Source organism: Alternaria burnsii, assembly GCF_013036055.1.
Source record: "Alternaria burnsii strain CBS107.38 chromosome Unknown 705, whole genome shotgun sequence".
Taxonomy (NCBI): domain Eukaryota; kingdom Fungi; phylum Ascomycota; class Dothideomycetes; order Pleosporales; family Pleosporaceae; genus Alternaria; species Alternaria burnsii.
Window position 1 is genome coordinate 344,131 of NW_024066107.1, and position 21,624 is coordinate 365,754.

The 21,624-nt window shown below is 50.3% G+C and overlaps 7 protein-coding genes across 7 annotated transcripts; 4 read left to right on the forward strand and 3 right to left on the reverse strand.

Moving 5' to 3' along the window:
* Window positions 1-1,436: 1,436 nt before the first annotated feature.
* GT037_000133 (uncharacterized protein) lies at window positions 1,437-5,406 on the forward strand (the record flags this gene model as incomplete). Its single annotated transcript, XM_038925180.1, has 5 exons — window positions 1,437-1,722; window positions 1,791-2,379; window positions 2,837-3,086; window positions 3,137-3,597; window positions 3,645-5,406. 5 exons carry the CDS (start codon window positions 1,437-1,439, stop codon window positions 5,404-5,406), a joined length of 3,348 nt encoding a protein of 1,115 aa, XP_038791036.1.
* Window positions 5,407-5,915: 509 nt separating this feature from the next.
* GT037_000134 (adiponectin receptor protein 1) lies at window positions 5,916-6,939 on the reverse strand (the record flags this gene model as incomplete). Its single annotated transcript, XM_038925181.1, has 3 exons — window positions 5,916-6,077; window positions 6,145-6,375; window positions 6,430-6,939. The coding sequence occupies 3 exons, from the start codon at window positions 6,937-6,939 to the stop codon at window positions 5,916-5,918; spliced, it is 903 nt and encodes a 300-aa protein (XP_038791037.1).
* A 1,182-nt stretch (window positions 6,940-8,121) lies between these two features.
* GT037_000135 (uncharacterized protein) lies at window positions 8,122-9,228 on the forward strand (the record flags this gene model as incomplete). Its single annotated transcript, XM_038925182.1, has 2 exons — window positions 8,122-9,050; window positions 9,108-9,228. 2 exons carry the CDS (start codon window positions 8,122-8,124, stop codon window positions 9,226-9,228), a joined length of 1,050 nt encoding a protein of 349 aa, XP_038791038.1.
* A 1,323-nt stretch (window positions 9,229-10,551) lies between these two features.
* Window positions 10,552-10,845, forward strand: GT037_000136 (uncharacterized protein; the record flags this gene model as incomplete). Its single annotated transcript, XM_038925183.1, has 1 exon — window positions 10,552-10,845. One exon carries the CDS (start codon window positions 10,552-10,554, stop codon window positions 10,843-10,845), a length of 294 nt encoding a protein of 97 aa, XP_038791039.1.
* Window positions 10,846-12,200: 1,355 nt separating this feature from the next.
* On the forward strand, window positions 12,201-13,832 carry GT037_000137 (uncharacterized protein; the record flags this gene model as incomplete). Its single annotated transcript, XM_038925184.1, has 3 exons — window positions 12,201-12,510; window positions 12,575-12,917; window positions 12,968-13,832. 3 exons carry the CDS (start codon window positions 12,201-12,203, stop codon window positions 13,830-13,832), a joined length of 1,518 nt encoding a protein of 505 aa, XP_038791040.1.
* A 699-nt stretch (window positions 13,833-14,531) lies between these two features.
* On the reverse strand, window positions 14,532-15,940 carry GT037_000138 (paf1-domain-containing protein; the record flags this gene model as incomplete). Its single annotated transcript, XM_038925185.1, has 2 exons — window positions 14,532-15,625; window positions 15,679-15,940. The coding sequence occupies 2 exons, from the start codon at window positions 15,938-15,940 to the stop codon at window positions 14,532-14,534; spliced, it is 1,356 nt and encodes a 451-aa protein (XP_038791041.1).
* A 568-nt stretch (window positions 15,941-16,508) lies between these two features.
* Window positions 16,509-20,413, reverse strand: GT037_000139 (c-4 methylsterol oxidase; the record flags this gene model as incomplete). The annotated part of the gene is made up of 6 exons (XM_038925186.1): window positions 16,509-17,165; window positions 17,219-17,481; window positions 19,408-20,179; window positions 20,227-20,284; window positions 20,341-20,351; window positions 20,399-20,413. The coding sequence occupies 6 exons, from the start codon at window positions 20,411-20,413 to the stop codon at window positions 16,509-16,511; spliced, it is 1,776 nt and encodes a 591-aa protein (XP_038791042.1).
* Between the last annotated feature and the right edge of the window lie 1,211 nt (window positions 20,414-21,624).

A 21,624-nucleotide genomic window follows, 5' to 3' on the forward strand; every position in this document is an offset into this window, starting at 1 on the left:
CCATTGGTTATTTACGTGCTCAGTCGCGAGGCGTTTAAATCCGCAAGGGAGGGATAAAGTCAAAAAGATTCTTGTTTGTCTGATTTTGCGTGTAGTCGGCTTTTTTCCTTCTCCGGTACTATGAGAAGGAAACTACTGTGTTAGGGTATGGTTAGGGACTTAAGGGGGCAAAGAGCAGAGCAAGGTAGCTCGATGGCGTTCACAGTTGAGCTGCTACTACAGCTGAGCAATGCATATCATTGAACATGGAGCAACTTCGCGCTTTCCTCTTGACTTTGGTATTACCTCTATGTGTGCTTGTCGTAGCGAGGTACTCGGGTACTTCACATGTTACGCTTGAAAGCTTGGCAAGGATTTTAGCGAGCTGCAGGTACGTACCTTTTTTGGCCGAGAAACCGGCGATCCTGCCTCCGCTTCTTCTCCTTCAACAATTCTCGCTTGCTTGCTCACGCAACCTTGACGCAAGCCCGGCGGCCCTTTTGAGAAATTTCTCGTTTTCTTTGACCATCCGCCACGCTATGACATACGCACGTGGGCCTAGGGCATGTATTCCGAGTCGTTTCCGAAAGGCCCGATAGAAGAGCGTTTATGCAAGATCGCGAGCCGTCTCGGCGTTCATCGGGCAGCTTTATCAGAGTATTGCGCGATATCATGTCTTATCGACGTGAGATTGAGAGAGGTCTAGAGCGTGTATTGTTGCAGGTTATCTGGTAGGCGGATATCGCTACCTGCGTCAGCACACCAGCCTTTGAACCTAGCTGACACATTTAGTAAACCTGAAGAGTAGAAAAGAGGCACCAATCCATGTATTATATATAACAGTACGGCCGTAAAAGATGAACACTGGCATCGCAACGAGACAACACTGCCGGGCGATGTTTGCTCACCGCCAACATTACCAACGCGATAACACCTGGGCATGCTCGGAACGTCATTCCAGTCAAGACCTTTATCTCCGCGCTACTGCCGCCATGATCCACGACTAATCCGTTTGCAAGGATAGAAACCAAGGGTCTTACTTTTCTAGGTAAAGCTCCCTCGACTCATGCGTCAAGGTCATCATGGTGCTGTCGGAATTTATTTTCTGGCGTGTACGCGCTGTTTCCCCAAGCGTCGACTTCGTGATACCTTGATGGTCCCTGAGTCGCTCACAAGCAAAAAATCACAGAACGCCCACTCGCGCGCTAATTGACTGCATCTTTTCTTTTTGGGCCGAAACGTATGCGTCGTGGTATCTGTCTTGGTTGATTGGAACGACGTGTAGTCAGCTGGAGCGACACACCGATTAATTGCAGGGGCTGAGAAACGCCAACGACTGTATTTGAAGAAGAGAGGACTACACAGTATCCGGAAAGCAATCCGACACGTCTCTTCACCTGTTACACCCACAAAACGTATCGTGCCATAAACCAAAGTCCTGGCAAACATCTACTGCAATGGAGTCCACGTCCTACACAGCCGACGCTCTCCCAGCATCGCCGCTACTCCGTCTTCCTTTCGAGATCCGTCTCATGATATACGAGTACCTACTCCTACCATCGACGACGCCCACGACCGGAAATGGAACCTCAGTCGCGAACCTGATTCCCGACTTCCACACCTACCTCTCCGAAGATACGAACAATGACCCGTGTACTTTGAGCGTACGCACTATGGATCCATGGTTGGGAGTGCAAGGTCCAAGGACATGGAGACGGCGGAGTACATACCATATTAGAACCGGTACGTTCACAAGCAATCCGGGGGGAAATCTCTGAAGCCAACTGGACAATGTGCTAATGGATTCGCAGGGCCCTTTCTAACGACCACAACACCAACAACGTACCGCGTCCTCCTCTCCCCCTACACATCGCACCTCCGCCACACCGTTCCCTCCCTGCTATCTCTAAACCACCAAATCCACGCCGAAGCAAGCAAAATCCTCTACTCGACCTACACATTCTCCTTCCACACCAGCATTGAAGCTGCAGTACCCTTCCTTTCCGACCTTACCCCCCGAAGCCGTGCCGCTCTACGTCATCTCAGCGTGACGAAGAAACCGCTGCCATATAGCAAAGAGTTTGACCGCGCGGAATGGGCAAGTCTATGCGACTACCTTGCTACACCGCCGCAGTCTGCTCTCGACGGAACCGAGATTCCTGCGCCTATTTCTCTGCGCAGCCTTACTCTGAACGTCATATCTGGCAAGCCTGATCACGGCTGGGATTCCATTACGCCCATCTTACCCAGCGACTTTGACACCATGCTGCGTATGAAGAACGAGTGGCTTGGTGGTCCGCTTGGTGGTGGTGATTTTGGGGGCATGGATTTAGAATGGGCGGAACAGGTTATGGCGATTAAGGGACTGGAGAGCATTAACGTGAAGGCGATGGTAGAGAGGTGTGCTAATCCTGTGAGTGAGAAACAGGCGTTTTGGATTGCGTTTAGTAAGAGTGTTGCCGAGGGGGGTTTTGGGGAGTGGATGACAAGGAGGATGGTGGTGTAGGGATACAAACTGGTTGATTCCTTTCTTGTTTAAATGAAGAGCGCTAAAGCGAGCGATGGTAGGTATGGTCTCATTGGTGTTTACTATACATAGCCAATGGATCTTTTGGCCCCCACACCAAGCCCCCACCACGCATCTAGGATTCACCTGGTGCAGTATTTTCGTCATACTGCAGACGTACGGCACGTCGCTCAGCCTTACTAACTTGGCATATCTGTCATCCCCTTGTTGATGGAGTTTATTAAAAGCAGGCTAATGTCTGCAAGGGCATTGTTCTTCTCCCACAGGCTCATCTCTTCGATTCGTATATCCGTACAGCATGGCATCACGCTATGATGCTCTACAAACTAGGGAGCGTATAAACGACCGTATACGATTGCAAGAAGATCAGGATGTCGCCTCTGTACAACAGTACGAATACCAGGATGTCAGCGTAGCGAGCGAGTGCTCCAGCGTTTCTATACAAGAACACGAATACCAGAATTCCAGTGTAGCGAACGAGAACTCGGTCGATTCTGCGCAACAACACAAAAATAAAGATGTCCGAACAACCCTAGTGTCTGTCCACAAGGCAGAAGTGCCTGGAGGGCGACCCGTGACAGTACGTGCAAAATAGATCTGCACACGTAAACCTAATAACACGTCACGCAGATTGTGCGCAGAGTCGGCAAGTGGCCCTGCACTCTACTCGTGCTCAGCGTTATTGGAACTGCGGCATTCATCATTTACATTACTTTTCTCTGGTTCACCGCAAGTGGCAACAAGAATTGGAAAGACATCGCTCTGTCCGGTTGGATGACGAGATCTGTCGCCATTGCGGCTGTTGTGCTTCGAACATCAACTACTGTGCAAGCCGGCCTCGCGTCATCCATGCTTGCCGCCGTTGCGCTTGAAAGTACTACCGGAGTTGCCCTGCAAGATCTAGCACCTCTGTCTTTGATGCGCGCGTCTTCGGCGGCGCCATATGCTCTATTAGCATATCCGAGGCTCGGTCGCAACGGACCAACTTGGGTTCTTCTTGTATGGGCCGCCATCATATCGATCACAACTGTTCTGCTTCAGTTCACGTCAACAATTCTGCTGGCCGACGTGAACGCGGGCTACATTCCGAGGTAGGCTTAATTCAAAGATCGACCGGAAGTCATGTTAATTTGAATAGTGATCTTTCTCCGTACGCATACGTACTTCCTGAGTTGTTGTTCAGGGGAAGTCTGACTGCCAACTGGCGAAGCGCTCCACGCCCGTGGCCAATATTTGCCGAATATACGGGAAATGGCTCGGCTGATGGATCACTAGGCTACTCAGACACAGGCTCCATGATGAGAGCGCTTTTGCCGTTTAGTGATACTCGATCTCGGTCATTCATCCATACCTACGAAGGTCCAGCCCCCGTTGTCGATGCGCGCACGATTTGTATCAGACCAAATATCACAAATACTCGAATACTACCCAACAATACCGCCCCTCTTTACGATCTCAAAATCCATGGGAACATCTCGGTCCCAGATGGCCTTCTACCAGTTCTCTTGGCCGAGACTCCCTTCGCGGACTTCGAGCCAACAGCATTCGCATGTGAGCCATCATGGAACTTCATAAGAGATTATGGTCAGGACAAAGTTGCAGGTCGAACCTCTGCCTGGGATTTAACTGTTTGCGACTTCGGACCGTCCGCTCAGGCGAAGCTACAAGCCAACTTCTGGAAGAACTTTTCCAGCCCAATCACTCCCTTTCTCTTAATCAACTATACTGGCTATGTCGATCAACAAGTCCAAAACAAGACGAAATTTCCGCCCTTAAAACTTGCGAACTTCAATGATACAACTCCGGGATTGCGTTATCATAATAGAAACGAATGGCTCGACCTCAAACAAGACGCGGATATTTTGGACCGGTCGGATGGTAACAACTTTGCAGACACGAAGCTAAGCTTCAGTCTCTGTCTCCCAACATTCCACGCCTACGTATTCAACATATCAGCAAGTTCTCAGGCACCTCTAGAAGAGCCGACGTTCTTTTACGACGCAGAGCGCAGTCAATTTCGCTACGATAACATACGGAAGCAGCTTGTTTCATCATCGACGCTTTCTCTACAAGAGCGAAACGTCTTGTCCTTGCACCCACAGTCTTGGCTACTGTTCAACAACATGACCAACCAAGATTATCCTTTTGGGAACATCGATACCATGATAACCCTCACCGGTTCCAATCAGATCTTTGTGCCTGGACAAGAACATCCAACAGTACATTTGATGGATGATGCCAAAGAACTAACCCCTCGAGCGGATAGAAATATCGAAGGGCTTGGGTTGGAGATCTTACAAGAGGGTGGGACCCCAGCTGAAGCAATGCAAAGCATACTAATGAGCGTTGTACTTGCAGACTACCAGTCTTACGTCTTCACTGAAGTTCCCGACGGCACGCCGAACAGTACAGTCACATTACGTGGTGACTTCGTCACAGCGCAAGTGCCCGGAGGTAATGGACGACCTGCAACCAACCCTGCCGGAGCGACACGATCATACGTCATAGTCATGATCGCCACAGCTGTACACAGCGTCGCCGTGTTCTTAGTTTTCATGCTATTCATCAGAAGCACCAAAAACACGCTGATTTGGGAAAGTTGGCACACCATCGCCCAAAGCATGAGCGCAGTTACCGAGCCTTATCTCAGCCAGGCAGGCCTGGCCACCGACTCCGAAGTCAAGAAGCAAATGAAGACTGACGGTACTTCTAATCAAGCTGTTTCGGTTAAAACGGATGAAAGCGGAGCCAGAGCTGAAGTTGGCGTTGTTAGACAAAGGGTAAAGAGTAGCAGAGTACAAAAGGATTCACAAAGTGATCTTTTGATGGAGGAGCTCAGGCCTGCGAGGTCTGCAAGGCATGTGGAACGGTGGAACGATAGAGACACAATCAACAATTAGTCGGGGGCGTTGCGAATTATTGGTTCATATCTGCTAATAGGGGGGTATTAGATGGCATCGATGCTGCTAGGACAGATTGCCAGACAATTCGCCTGACGCTGCCAACCTACACCAACCTCTCCTTCCTTATCAACCCATCTACCTTTACTCTACATCTATATGTCGTTTCCCAAGTCCCTCATCAAGAATTGTCCAGGACATATGGCCTAATGGTAAGGCGCCAGCACACAATGGCCTTAGCGTCGCCGGCATGAAGTCGCTGAATTGAGCATGAGGATCCCTCAGCACGGAATTTGCGACAGTTCGCCACCGGGCGGTCGTGATGCGGGACATGCAAGTTCGAGTCTCGCTGTGTCCATTAATCTCTACTTTTCTTGTTGACGTTGGCGTTGTCGTTATTGCAGATTGGTAAAGGCAGCTAGGTTGGAGGTGGCGGTTGCAGAAGGTTGGCATAAACGTTGACGGTAAGAGTGAACTTGAGAAAATACGTCGGTCAGACGAATGCGTGCTCACGACCACTGACAACGCTGGTTCACATAGTTCCACTCCATAGCGCTCATGACTCCGTAATAATGCGCTATAGCACTTAAAACGATGAAGAGGTGGAACAGCTGATGCGATGCACCAAAGATATCGTATCTCTTCGGTCTGCAAGACTCTGGGAAGTGTTTCTGTTACGCTCGTCAATCAACACTTCATTGCAAAGAAATATGCTGGCGTTGAACATGATTGCCTTACCGCATAGAACCAAACACCCATCATTATCAGAACACCTTCAAGGTAGTAATAACGCAGACCAGTTTGCTTGTCAAATTGGCCATAAGGGAATAGTAACGCGCCATGCATGATGGGCGCAAAAGCCGAAAAGCCTGTAGCGACAAAAGCCGACAGGCGTAAACTTTTCCATTTCGGGCCATGAAGGCTAGGGTTGATGACCATAGTCGCTGTCAAAGTTCCTAATGTGATGATCTGGAAGAATCTCTTAGCCATCGTATGCACCGTCGCGTATCATTCTATACATACCATCGACCAGTATACCTTCTGCAACTGCGTTTCACAATAAAACCCAAAGTAAAGGCCGGGTATAAAACTCCCTACGATCTGAACTATAATCGCAACATAATCCAATCTCACCCATAGACTAGCGAACGTCTCAGAATGACATATCAGCGTATGATACGCAGCGGAAGTACCGAAGCATATCACAGACGTGGTCAGGAAAATTCGGAAGACGAGTTCGTCGGTCCATGTCGCTTGCGGGAAGCGACTGATGAAATAGCGGTCAAAAGAATAGCTGGCCAAAAGAACAACGACGGCAGGAATGAGATGCGAGTAGATGTTGACAGTCTCGTTATGCAGGTAAGATAGGCTGCGGATGCAGAGGGGTATCGATTTCGTGACGGGACGGTAGCCGGTGGTTATCCAGGCGTTGTGGGCGTACCAGGATGGCACCTCGTGACTGTCGTAGAGTTTTACCGATCTATCATGTCGCGATGGTTCTTTGGGTGGCTTGTAGGTATCGCGACCGGCCATAGTTGAAGTCATTGGCAACAAGTATTGAAGCGACCGCAAATTAGGATTAAAAATTAGATGATGAAAAGAAGCAGAAGATGCGAAAGACCAGAGACTAGAGAAAACTGCATAGGAGTCAAATCGGCTATAAAGATCGAATCACCGGCAAATAAATCCGTCAATCATTCGCGATATTATCGCGCCCCTTGAGTCAGCGCGTTGGATGATCCGTCTGGCACGGACATATTAGCCAGGGTAGTTAGTGCCCATATCCTAACATGATAAACACGACACAGATTTGCCCTGCCCTTCGAGATCACTTCTGTGTGTGATGGCGATGGCGATGGCGATGGCGATGTCGGCTGCGGAATGGCGCGGTTGTTGTGAAGATTTAGCAGGCATGAAATGACGTAACGGAACTTCAATGGGCGGCATGTCTCCAACCACCGTGATTATGGAGAGCGCATGCAGACCGATCGCGAAACCTGGGATGAAAAATGATAAAGATATGCTAGATTTTTCGCAGTGGCAGTTCTGCATAGACAGGCAGGACACGACAGCCTGTTCGGAAACAACTTTAAATCCACTTCAGCAGGTTCTCAAACGAAGGGTGGTGCTTCTCGCGCGTACTAGACGGTTTGTTGGTTTAGTCGTTAGGCCTATCGGATGCATGCCTTAGGCTGAAGGTTAGGGGCAACAAAGCCATAGTACCTGCCTAGGTATTCTACCGAGCCGAAGTTCGTACGGATCCTCACTCCGACTCCGACACACCAAAACAATCCACAATCCTGTAATGGGTTTCGCCCAGGCAGACGGGGTCCTGTAAGCGGTATAGCAGAATTTCCTTTTTGGTTATCTCAACGTTCTCCTACGAGTTAATTCATTTTCTGTCTGTGCGCGTAGCTAACACCATCTGATCCTGTTGTCCTTGTTTGTCCGAGAGTACAACACATTATAGCTTCAAGTTACAAATCATGCGGCGCGCCTTATACTGCAAGCAAGATGCATCAGCCCAGTCAGGACTGAATCCCGAATAGCTCCGAATCTTGTCGTATGTCCGCAGTACACGGAAACGATGACGATTAGCAGATTGCGCACATGTTAGATCCATGGGATACATTACATCTTCTATAAATACGCGTACCCCTCGCATACATTACTACAGTTCATACATGTTTATTAATTCTCCTTCAACTTATTACGATGTCTCATAACATTCTTTTAACAGGCGGTTCTGGCTACCTCGGCGGCACGCTTCTTGCGCGCTGGAATGAAGCACAGCTCCCTTCTTATGGGAAGCTGTTCGCTCTCGTGCGCTCATCGGAGCAAGCGAGTGCAGTCAAGAAGTACAATGCCTCGCCTCTTACAATCGATGCATCAAACCCAGCAAGCATCAAAGAAACGATCATCAACGAAAAGATCACGATCGTCTTACATCTCCACGATGTTATGGACACAACCTTCTCCACACACTCCATTGCCGGCCTAGGTGAAGTCAGAAAACTGACCGGTCTCCAAACGCACTTCCTTTTTACCACCGGCGCGAAAGTATTTTCGGAATTCGTTGGAATGCCGACAGAGCGACCCCTGCCCGACACTCATCCGGATCTTTATGCACTACAAAAGCGTGCAATCGACCACACGCCACTCAAGATCTTTAGTCCAGCTCTCAAGGCTAACTGCAACATAATCGAGGTAGCAGAAGCGCATGGTGTGCGTAGCTATATCTTTGTACCGTGCATTGTGTATGGGAAGGGAGAAGGCTTTGGGAACAAGACCTCAATTCAGACCGTTGCTGTCATCAAAGCGGCCAAGAAACTCCGTCAGGTGTATCGAGTCGACGAAGGTAGACCGACCTGGCCTGTATGTCATGTTTTGGATAACACTAGTCTATACCTCGATTTGATCCGCTCAATGCTTCAGAAAAGATCGATAGGCTATGGTAAGAGCGGCTACTACATCGCTTCTTCTGGTTCGGTTGCCTGGGACGACATCTATGATGCGTACAGCCTTGAGCTTAAGAAACGAGGTGTCGTCGACAATGAGACGGTAAAGGATGCGGACGATGCGATCCAGGAGAAGATGGCAGAAATCCTTGATGGAATTCCAGCAAAAATCCAGCTCGGTGGATTGTAAGTCTACTCCGATCGTACGAAAGGGAAGATTAAGGAATGCTAATTGCTATTTAGATGCACGTTGGCTGCTGATAATGGCCTGAAGATTGGTTGGACGTCACGGTACAAGGCGGAGCACATACTCGAAGCTGCAAAAGACGAAGTAGATTTTGTCCTACGGAACACGAGAGACTAGCCACTTGTGTGTTCCCAAATCAAGGATTTCAGCCTACTCGGGTGTCCGTATGGTAAGGATGTAACTAGCCTTGCCTATGTGCACGCTGCACGCGTTCGCCTAAACACACATCTCTTCAACACCATAACTCAGCGCCACAATGTCAACGGAAGACGTGCTTAGCTAGGAAGAAGCAGCTGATATAGCTATTTCAGTTCGCTACCACTGGCAGTGCGCAGCGGCTCTGTTGATAACAAATTGAAATCCACTTGAGCAGGTTAGTACCTCTTGCCTCTGATTAATGTTTCTTTGGCGAAAGGTCATGCTTCCCGCGCGTACTAGACAGCTTTTTACTCCAACTATTGGGCCTATCAGATAGATGATTTTGCACCAGATTCTACGCATGATACGTGCCACCCTAGCAGTCAGGCTGAAGGTGAGAAGCAACAACGCTGAGAGTACCACGACTCTTCGAGCCTCAACGTCTAGTTTGGTAGCGTATTGTGTGCAAGACGTGGCAAAAAGTCGTGAGTAGTACGAGCAAGCCACTCTTACCTAAGCGCACTGCAAGCCTCATCCTGGATAGCACGCGTCTAGATGGTAAAGATGTAAGTGAGATTACCTTATTTTCTATATCCAGAGAAGAATTTTTTTTAAAGGCAGAACGAAACGCGTTGTTCTTGTGTGCACTTGTTCGTCTACAAGTGTGGGAATGTCAAGCGGACGGGCGCAGAGGTCATGATAGACCGCGGTCTTCGTAATATTACGCTCTGACCCGGTCTACTGTTACGTCTCTAGGCCCGCCCGGTTGGCATTCCCACGCTTACAATCCTATAACTCCACGTGGGTAGGAACTGCAACACAACAGACTTCGCGTCAGATGTTCTCAAGAATGTCAGAATTTACTTCTTTATACATTGAAGTCGAACAAAAATACAGTCGCTCTCAACCTTTCACCGATACAAAGCTAAGACATAAGTATAATCTTATTGGTTATGTGTGTATGAAGGACCACGTGGTAATTTTCTTGCTGAGTGAGGTGGACTGGCGGTGACAGACCGCTATGACTATCGGATGCCTCACCAAAACAGTATGTTACGAGAAGTCGCAGTATATCAAGCTCAACGCTGCGGAGAAACTCAGCATGATGCTGCAAACAGATAGGCATACCAAGAGCTTACACACTCAACATCGCCTTGAGGTTTGTTACTGGAAACTGCGCAGTAGTGCAACAACTCGAGATCTGTTACCGTAAGTGGTTTAGGCCTGGATGGGCTTGGAATCTGATTGGCTGCACATTCAAACTAAACATCACAGACGGTCGAAGCGCCGCATCGCAGTGCCATGTGGTATCCTTTTTCCATGATACCACGACTAGTTCACGACGACTCTGGACTACCCCCGCGGAGCAATACCGGCTCTGCACTGCCTACACATGTTCTACCGCAACGCGCCTACACTCACCCATCATCTCACGGCGGTTCCTACAACAACCAGTTGCTGCCACCGAGGCCTCAGCAGCCGATAAGGCTAGTCATTCTGCCTGAACCTGGTGTAAAACAGTGGTTTATCTACATCGTTGGGATCGCTACGATTGTTGGACTCGTGGTCGCAATCATCGCGGTGGTAGTCAGGTGAATCAAGGGCAGCCTCGTGGTATAATAGCTATGTAGTGTCTGTAGTTTGGACAGCATGCATGCGTACATGTAGCAGGGGAGCCATCAGATCAAGTCGCAACGGAGATCGGTTGCATAGGGTGGACTTAGATCACGTGGATGTAAGACATTCGAATAGGGCGAAGGTTGTGGCTCGTCCGCTAAGCTTCTCAGAACAAGTCATAGGGAAGAAAGCACAAAGTGTAGTCCTTGGAACATGAGTTTCGCTACTCGTATGAAATGGCATCACGGTTCTCTAGGCTTATCCACAGAAACCTTGGAGCGACCAATTATCAGACCTGTAGACACTCTAGTTCCACCGAAAAGCACACTTTAGCGGCATAGTCAGCCACAGCACAAAGGCTCTTTCGTCATAAGCCTCCAGTTGGGCCAATAGCCATCTGGGCGGTCCTTTTTGTGTGAATCTCCTTTGCGGCCACTTGTGATAGTAATAAAGACAGCAGCAAGCTGGCATTTGCACATACGATTCTCTCGAACAATTTGGGAAGGAATACATCAAGATACCCACACAGTATCGAGTTTCAACTTTGTTTCTCCCAAGTTTCGCTGCTGCTGAGCATCGCCTGAATAGCCCACCAGCCTTAACGTACCTAGGTATAGAGTTAGTCGCCTAGTCCCTGAATGACTGCATCTTCATGTTAACTGATCAAGAGCCGACAGCATCACCATGCGCAACCCCGATCCTATACTACCAGTCTACCATCCGCCGCAACGTGCCTACACTATACCTCCAATCAATTCAAATCTTTACGACAATCGCCCGATACATCCAACGACCAGAGTTGTCACTACAAACAGAGCCAATGTGAAGAAGACATGGTTTACATACATCGTGGAATATGCTCATGTTATTGGACTGGTGATTGCTTTTATTGGAACCATTGTCGCTGTCATCGCTGTCGTGGTCAAATGATTGAAAAAGAGTGAGGTATATGCAGGGTCATTGTAACGATAGACCATAGAAATACCCAATGTGCACGGGCATTGCAGGGAGAATGGCGATCCACCACCAACGCCCCGCACTTCGTCGCCAGATCTCTAGCGCCGCTGATGCCTGGCGCTATGTCCCCAACGCCAACAACGAATGCAAATCTCACCAATAATCTTGTCTCTACACATGCACTTAGATGTATTAGCCTGCATCGCTCATATAATAGTTCCCTTTGGGATTGCTGCCTCACCGCTTGCTCCTTCGTGCCAACAGGCTGATATCGCGAAATCATCGCGCAGTCACGCCCCTGCCCGCTGAACGACGCCTGTCCATTTTCTATAGAACACTTGTCTGTTGTCCTCCAATCATCATACCCACACATCATCATGGAACTGCCTGAGGAACTTTACCTCGAGATCTTCTCATACTTGCCCCAGCATCATCTACGCTTAGTGTCTCAAACATGCCGCACTTTCGCGACCCTTACAAAGTCGTTGATATTCCAGACAATCCATTTGGACGGCTCAGCCCAGACCGGATTCGGTCGAGTGGAGGATGGCCAGTATAAAATCCATCCCGGCCGTTCACGGACGATGGAACTCGGCTCCCTGGAAAGTATCGTGGATGAGCTGTTGGCACTGGACATTGCGCGCCATGTTCGCAAGCTAAAGTTCAGTCCTGGCTACTACGTAGATGGTGAGTTAGGTCAACGGATATTCTATCCACGGCCAGGCAGATACTGACCTGGTTCTTTTTAAAGGTTTCTGGTCGAACTATCGCCAATGGCTAGAGAGGGAACAGGACTACGAGGAAGACTTCCACAGTATGTATGACGCAGAAGACTTCGAGACGGATTCCGAGGGCGAATATGTTGGTATCCGTCGTCGCGCTGAGGAACGGCTGGCAAGACCTGGTAAAGAGCGGAACTTGATTGAGCAGGCGGAAGCGATCTGGGCCTCTAAGGTTGAGGAGCAGCGCGAAAGGGCAGACGGAATCCTAGCAGCACTGGTTAAACTTTTCGCGCACATGCCGAGCTTGAAAGCTATCGAAATCCAACAGTGGCATTGCGACTTGAGTAACTACGGGTTCGTAGACGGCATCGAGTGAGTACGACTAAACTACTGTCCAGATAGTGTCAGACTAACGTAGCCAGCAATGAGGTGAGTGAACAGTTCTCTGGATGTAGCACGACCTGGAAGCACCTTGAACTGCTAAGCTCTGCTCTCCAAGCGTCAAATAGTCGCATCCAGAGTCTAGTCCTCCCGAAGATTCATCCGTCCTCTATAGCAACGAGTGCCGCCTTGGAGCACATGTTCAGCTCTCTCACTACACTCTCATTCAACGTCGAGAGTGTGGACTTTCTTCTTGAGTCTCCAAACAACGAAGGCTCGTTGCTTGCTTCGTTGATTTGTCACGCATCGGAGACATTACAAACGCTTGAGTTTCGCAACATAACTACATCACATCCACAACTACCGGATATGGGAGAGCACTACATTGAAAAACTCTTTGGTAGCGTCAGTCCTCCCGCCTCCACATATACACCATTGGTTTTCCCGGCATTGAAAACTTTGAAGCTACGAAGTCTCCTTTTGGAAACATCGTCTCTTATCGGCTTCCTCTCCCAGCAGCCAAAGTTGCAGTATGCTCATTTTGAGTACGTCTATCTCACTAGCATAGGATCCAAGTGGCACGACGTCGCGCAAAAGTTGCCACCGTCATGCAAAAAACTCTACATTGGTCGTTGTGGACATGAGAAATGGGCCTTGAATTCGCCCGCAGCATACAATCATATCAAGCCATTCTTACCCTTCAAAGAAGGATTCCAATCTACCTCGGGTTGGCGGCTGAACGAACTGGCTTTCCAAAAGGAAATGGATGATGACCTGCAACGGCAATTGGATGCCGGGATGGCTGGTGTGTTGCCGCCAGATCAGATGTATATGGGGAAGACGAGAGAAGAATGGGTGGCTATGATGAGACTTGCTAGCGACCATGCAGAGTTTGAGAGGATTTGAATTGGGCCAAAGGCAGGCGAGATCGGATGTTCGGAGGAAGTGTGCTTTAGAGCATGTGCGTGGTTGAAAAGTGTGGATTGATTGTTGTCTGACGCCCTATTTGAAACCTCCCATGGGGTATTCGGGCGGGGTATGCCAGGGGAGAAAAGGAAAAAAAAAGGACGTCGGAGACAGGACTCGAACTATCAGCCGTTAGTGGAGGTCATAACTGACTATAAGAATAATGCTTACCCTGCGCGCCCGAAAGCATGTGATATCTATGAGAGCTTTGCTCTTTCGAGTCACACCCGTTAACCACTCCGGCACTCCGACTTATGATTGGTTGATTTGAGAAGTGTGGAAATTATTGGAAACAGTATTAGAGGAGTGAATTATGGCGCATGTGTGGGATGCGACGTGCCATTCCTCGGAGGGTTTGTGGAGGAGTTGATGTTGTTGTTGCTCTAAGTGTTCTCTTGCCTAGGACAGACTTGTCGCGCAATTTTCTACCATGAATCGAAAGAATACCAATCAGCAGATATCTTTTGAGTGAATTCCCTTATATGCCACGATATCCTATTCTTACATCCTCTGTAGCCTCACTAAACGCCTCGCTGATGACAATGCCAAACGGGTTCAATCTCGACTCTTAAAAATTTCAACGATGAGAGCACACTCACCCCTTCCTTCCACCCCCAACCCCAATCATCTACCCCCAGACTACTCAATACCCTCTGCCCTCTTCCTATACCCTTCCCTCCTTGCCTCCCCCTCAGGCTCCTTACCCGCCGCCTCAATAATATCAACCTTGGGCTGCTCCTCCGTCATATCGATCCTGCCCGGCCGTCTCGGCCTCAACGACGTCCTCTGCGTGATGGGGTAAAAGTACGCCGCACGCTGCATCTTGGTATCCCTCAGCCTCTCACCCTCATGTTTCTCAGGATCGTGCAGCGCCAGCGCGACAACATCGCCATAAGTATCCGACGGGTCGCCAACCTGCTGGCTCGTTTCGTACGTACGCACGTTATCGTACTTAAAGCATTTGCGCGGTTGGCCTTCGTCGTCTTCGGCAATGTCAAAGTCAATGTCGGCTTCATTGTTGGGGTCGTGCGTGGTGAAGTTGCGTTTGATGCCCCGGACCTTGCTGCGGTCTGCGGGGAGGAAGTATTCGAATTGCCAACGGGGGATCGGGGGTGGGACGGTGGGATCCAAGCGATGTGCCTCGCGGTCTTCCATGTACTTTTCTTGGTCTTGGATTGTTTGACCGGCAGGGCGCAGGAGGGCGACATCGAGACGTGGGTCGTAGGAGGGGTCGAGCGGGTTGTTGATGGGCGGTGCCGTGAACTTGAAGACCATGTAGCCACCCGTGTCGGGCATGGCGTCCCAGTCCGGCAGAAGGGGGTAGGAGTCGACCAAGGTCAGGTTGGGGTTCCTAGGGTGCTTGGGCTTGTTCCATGCTAGGCGCTCTTCAGGCGTTGATTCTGCGGCTCTGAGATGGTCGGCGCTGTCTTGGCCATTGTAGGCGTCGGCTGGGTAGGCGATGTTGAAGCTCTTCAAGATGTGTCGGGCGATGTTTGTGGGATCGTCTAGTGAGGTCTCTACTTGCTTTCGCTTCCTCCGTAGGCGCATCGTGTTGGACGAGTTGCTGGACTCAAATTTGGAGCCGCCGGTTGTGCTTGATGTGACGTATTCTGTTCGTCGCAGGAAGGTCGCGCCCTGGGCATTGGTCTGCGTCTTGCCAAGCTGGTTCGGCGGTCGCATCAACGCTCTGTCTGCTGTGCTGAGCGGCGGTGGGTGAGGCATCGCCTGGATGGCTGTTCGACGCGTTAGTCGTCGTGAGGCGGTTGCGCCGCGGGTTCGTTCTTACCAGACTCGTCTCCATCGAATACCTTGGGGATACCCACCAAGTCGATGGGCATTCCCAGCTCAGCATCAGCCTCAATATTCAGCGACTGATCCCGCGCCAGTCTCGACGCAAAACCTGCTGATGTGTACTGGCCGCTCGAAAGGCCAGTGTTGGGAATGTCCAGCAGCTTTGGTGGACATGGTGGAGGAGGTAGCGCATTCGAATATCGGATTTTCGCAATGTAGTCCTGGTGGACACCTGCAACAGGGCGCCCGGAGCTCATGATTCCGTGTTTTCGCGCGCCGTCGATTTGATGTGGTGGTGGTGATTGCGCGATTTGGGCGGGTCAAAGAAAGTTGATGAAGCTCGGAATGTAGACGCGCCAGTCCTCACCGCGCCAAGACGCCTTCCGCGCTATCACCAGGGGCGGCCTCGCAGCTCGTTCACCGTTTACCTGAGACACTTATTCCACTTCATGCTATCCTCAATAAGCGTGTTCGTGCTGTTAAATGCATGTTTAACTGAGAAGACCGAATTGGTAAGTGATGAGATAATGATAACATTCAACGTAGCGACCGTAATAGTATTAGGTAGATATTCTATAATGACCCAGCTCCTATTCACACAAACACCGCTCTGCCGCCCATTACCCAGGGTCTTTACTGTCTATTGCCGCAGCCATCATTCATGGCCGCGGTTTTCTTATAACCCAAACGCCATGTCTCATACCAGCTCCGCACGAAGCAGGTGTGGGTAAGTCGGTCGGGAGTGGTTCTACCATCTTCCCACCGGCGAGTATATGCGGCTAAAACCGACAGAACTCCGAAACTTGTGAGCATGCCAGCACTCGTTTACATGGCCTTCTTAGCCTTGGCAGCGGCCAACTTGCGCTCTCGTCGCTTCTTGGAAGCCTCAGCACCAGCCTCGGTGTCAAGGACAAAGTCCCACCACCTGAAGCTGCTGGCGTAGTTACCGATGAACTTCTCGTGGTGAACGTCGTGGTGCTCGGCGCCGGCCCAGAAGGGCAGGAAGTGGTGCAGACTCCATGGGAACTCGTAACCGCTGTGGGCGTCGATGGCCTGGGACAGACGGAAGATGATCCAGACGTACATGGTCAGGATGTGGAGGTCCTTGGTGATGGCGCAGAAGACAATGGGCACACCAACGGAACCGAAACCCAGGATCATAACTTCGATGGGCGAGGCGTATTCAGCAGCGAGGCCGAAGGGAGCAGAGTATTGGTGGTGGATCTTGTGGATGTTCTTGTAAAGGAAAGAGCTGGCGTGCATGGCACGGTGGGCCCAGTAGTGCCATGCGTCCTCGAAGACGAAGAAGATGGCGATCTGGTAAGCCATCTTGTAGATGCTAGGGAAAGGAACCGAGGTCTCGAGACCGAAGTATTGGCACATGGGGTGGAACAGCCAGATCTGAGGAAGCTCGACGGTAAAGTGGGAGAGGAGGACGAGGAGAGCGCATTGTGTTTGTTCCCAAGCAGAGGGGACTTTGTGCTGCGGCAAATTAGCTTTGGTCGCGATGGAGCTGGCAAGCCAGGCAAACGTACAGCTTGGATCTTGTAGCGGTTGAAAAAAGGTATGCAGTCGATGATGATCCAGGGAAGCGAGCGTCCGAAGTAAAAGGCCTCGTGGATGACAAAGGACATGATTCCTGTCGCCAGGACGTCGTTGCCCATCCATGCGTACCAGGCCATCCACATCTTCTCGAGGTAGTTGAGCTGTACATTGTACGTGGAGATGTCCTCAAAGGTGCCCCAGTAGGTGTCCTGCGCCATTGGCGTCAGGATAGACGTTGCGTTGTTCCTATCATCTGTTAGTGTCACGGGTTTTGCGCGTTCGGGGCGGCTCGGAGGCGTACATTTTGGCTGTGTTCAGTATCCAAAAGAAAAACAATTGGCAGTTGTAGAATGAAGGAAAGACTGCAGGTTGCAGAGAGGTGAAGGAGCGATTGGTGGAGGTGCTGCAGTGAAGAGGGAGCAAAGTAGCTGCAAAGGAGGCGGATTAAATTGGAGATTGGCGACGCCCTGATCGACGTGGTACCACTTTCGCCACTCAAGGTTCACTCTGTTCCGGCAAGCCAACGCGTGGGTAGAAATGCACTAGTGCCTGCCGAGAGTTGCGCCAGACCAATCACCAAGGCGCCCCTTGGCCGTCTATGCCCGTTTCGTCGTTCACCGCTTTGCTGAGCTTTCTTTCGGCAGCGGCTCGAGTGTCCCCGGCATCTACCAAATCACGCCAGCGTTGCCCTACAGAAGACATGTGGATCGTGTCACAGTGAGCCCACCGCATGCTGATAAAGTCGCCTGCCGCTCAGGTTCTGGAACTGCGGCATCGCACTGTTCGCTCTGGACGCTTTCGGCAGGGCTAATGGCGAGAGCATGACGCGGTCGGCCCGCGACGAATCACAACACCACGAGTACGACGCTCTGCTCAGCCCCCTCCATCATGTTGGCACTTGACATGAGCGCGTGTATGGCCGTCATTGAAGCTATTCATTGCAGCTACCCGTCTACATCTGCCATGTTACTCGACTATACAGTGACATTTTGCTCATGCGAAGCCCCCTCTCGCCACACAAGGAAGACATCCATCGTCAAAACAACCAGGATCTCCCTGGTTTCGCAAAAGTCTCTTAATGAACCGTCTGCAAGCTTTCTCATCTCTGGTAGATTCTGGACTATGCAGCGTAATAGTTTGAACTCAACCAAAACTCCAAGATCCGAGTCTCAAGAATTGGAAGTGAGGTTCATACGAAACAGGTACACATTACGCGTCATCAGGCTGACATGTCGGAGAAAGGCCTTTCGCTGATCTCTGGTGTCACTGTCCTCTCTGAACATGATGAATTCGAAGCTCAGAAGTTCTGTTTCGGTTAAGATAAAGAGGGGCACAATGAGCCTATGGACGGGCTTGAGAAGGTTGGCAACGACCACAAACTGGATAGTTCGTCCAACCTCGTCATGTAGAGGAGGTAGCAGTTGTAACAAGGCTTCCGTAGGTGAGCCTGCGAAAGGATCATTACACAATATGGAGGCGCTATTCCTAGTCATGGCGTCCCCCAAGGCTGATGAACTCGACGCGTTGAATGCAACATTACCACTAAGGTACGGACATGTGCTCAAAAATCGCTATCAAGCGGACTTTCGTTATCAATACTCGATGATATTTCAACTTGGCATTCATATCCGGTCGGATGAAACCAGCGGCGATGGAGCGATAGAAACGACAAGTTCTGCGTAAAGCGAATAATTCGTGAAGTTGCGAGCTCGGTATGTGTTCGACGATGTTCTCGAAGATCGCTGTCGGCAAAAGGCCGAGTGCAGCCTTGGGCGGAAGTAGAGGATTGCATGACACCGCCACAAGAACGCCAGTCCGATCGTGAGCTTGAAGTGCTAAACGTTTGTCCACAAGTCGAAGACATCGTCCCATAGTTGTTGTCGACACTGAAGTGGCAAGAGAGTCTCGAATTTTGAGTACGTAACTGGGGAGGGCTCGAGGAGCAAGCGGATGTTGTCTGTGGGGAGTACTGAGCTTCATGTTGCAAGCTAACACACAGCTAGATCATCCTGTGTAGGCTGAACTCTTCGAGAGCTCGGTGCTAACTTCTTGTAAAATTTGTGGGCCTTTCAATTACCTCCAGATCAAGTAGGAAGCACCTGCCTCACCTGCGACCCATCCCAGATCGCCGAGCCCCAAGTTGATGTGCTCTTAATAGGCTCAATAGGTTCGAGCGTACTCCTCGGTGGCCTGAACTCCCGACTACACCTGTCGAATGTCGGGCTAGGGGATGGAATGATTGGCGTCCTGAACATGGCCGGGTGGCCAACTAAAGGCAACCCTGGACCAGGACTTGGCTGTTCTCTGCTCCTTGCCTTGCCTAGCGCTTTGCGAAATAGTGGTCGGAGAAAGGGAACGGAGGCCGCGATGATACCGAGATTCTGCTCTACCTGGCTCCACAACAGAAGATCTGGTGTGCTTAGCTGTTGTTGCTGGATGCCTGACAGCCAAAGGACGGTAGTGTGGAGTCGAAAGGCGGAAGATATCACGGCTATGATACCGACGGAGAAGATGGCGATCAGTTCGAGACGGCGTCGCAGTGGCAACGTAGAGATATTCAGGAAGAATATCATTGGTAGCGTCCAGATGATTACATCCGTAGTGAGGTTGTAAACCGCGATGAAGAGCCAAAACGGATTTGGGTTGTAACACTTGACATTGAAGTCGTGCAGGACCCAAGCGCGGTACCATACATCATATGAGAAGGCATCTGTGATCGGAGTACACATAAGAATGGACGCGATAATCTGGGATATTCCGCCGCAGATTATTATGGCGAGCAATCCGCGAACAACGTATCGGAAGCGCTTATTTGACGCGGCGATGTGGTCATAGAATAGTAGTATCGATGTCTTTATGAGACAGAGATCGAGGATGAAGTTGATTCGGTATAGCCATATTGACAGATTGGAGCCGACTACTATTGGTCTGAATGTTTCCCATACGCCATCCTGTGGAATGTCAGATTTGTACTCTCAAGCAGCCTGTAGTAGCTTACTATGGCGCTACTATAATCAATAAAATGGATCATGTAGCAATGTACTACCACTGATAGCCTGTGTGAAGATCTGAGTCAGTTCAGTTCATCTGATTTCCGCGGATGTCTACATACCATGTAGCAATCTGGTTCTAGTCAGTGACAGCATCTCAGAAAAAGAACGTCTACTTACAACGGCTAAAAGCATGACCCAGTCAGACGATGTGAGCCTTCCAACATGGAAATGTCGAGCATAAAACCTGAGCTGTCAATCCGATGTTCGATCAGACTTGCGATTGCTGGCGCACCTTAGAGCTACGACTATAGTCGATATAGAGGTAAGCACAAAAGCCAGCACGATAGAAAGCCGAGCATGAGGGGCTATTGGTGGAGGCCCTGTGGCACCCGACGCCGAAGTCATTTACGTGAACAGCATAGAACGTTGACAGGAAAAAGAAATCATGGAAGCGACGCTCATGATAACGTGTAAGGAGGCGCCGCAGGCACTGACTATCAAACATCTAACGGCAATATCCACAACGCCAATCGCTCGCCAGATGCCGTTCTCTAACGCAATCATGCAGCGGGAGGGAGCTCTACACAAGGATCCGAGTCAGGACGCAGCCTATCCAGACTTAGGCCAAGGGATGAGTCGTGTTGCCCGGACTGGCTGAATAGTACGGCGCGGGGAAATCCCGGCATACAGTATTAGATCACTACAAGTGGTGCAACAGCAGCCTGTATGAGCGATGCTGCATGGCTCGTCAAATAGCCCTCTCGCTTCCCCGCATTCGCACCACGCGACTTTCACCTCTGCAGCCATGTTCACAGGCGTTGACAGGGTATGTATGGATAAATCTGAAAAGTGAAGCTTGGACCCACGCTTCAGACAACCCGCCAACTCAATTGTTCCTGTGACCAATGTGGAAATCCCCAGCGATAGCAGCCTAGACTTGATCTCAGCTCTTCTGTTGATGTTCCGTGCGCTCGTGCCATCGAATGAACTGCCTCCTATTTTGAGTGGAAGTATTATACTCCGGCCGAGATGGGGATGCTGGAACAACACGGTGCGCATCGCAACGCATCTGTCATCGGGCGCGCCATATTCATGACCTGAGGTTGAAAGGCGTGTCCGCTTTATGACTACCGGCTGCTCCGGTAGTTCGGGGCAGGCCGTTGATTGACAAGCACTCACTGCATGTCTCAGGCGATTGCATCGTGGAGAGATCGAGCCCGCGGAGACTCATCCTGGGCGTCGACTGCCAAGGGAGCCGTTAGCCTCTTCGATGAGATGAATCTGAGTCGTTCTGTGTGTTGAGGCGGGCGGACTTGAGCGCAGGATTCAGCAGGATTCAGCGCGCGCAAGCGATATGAAGGTGGCTTTGTTCGTTAAGACACCAACTCATGACTTGCATAGGG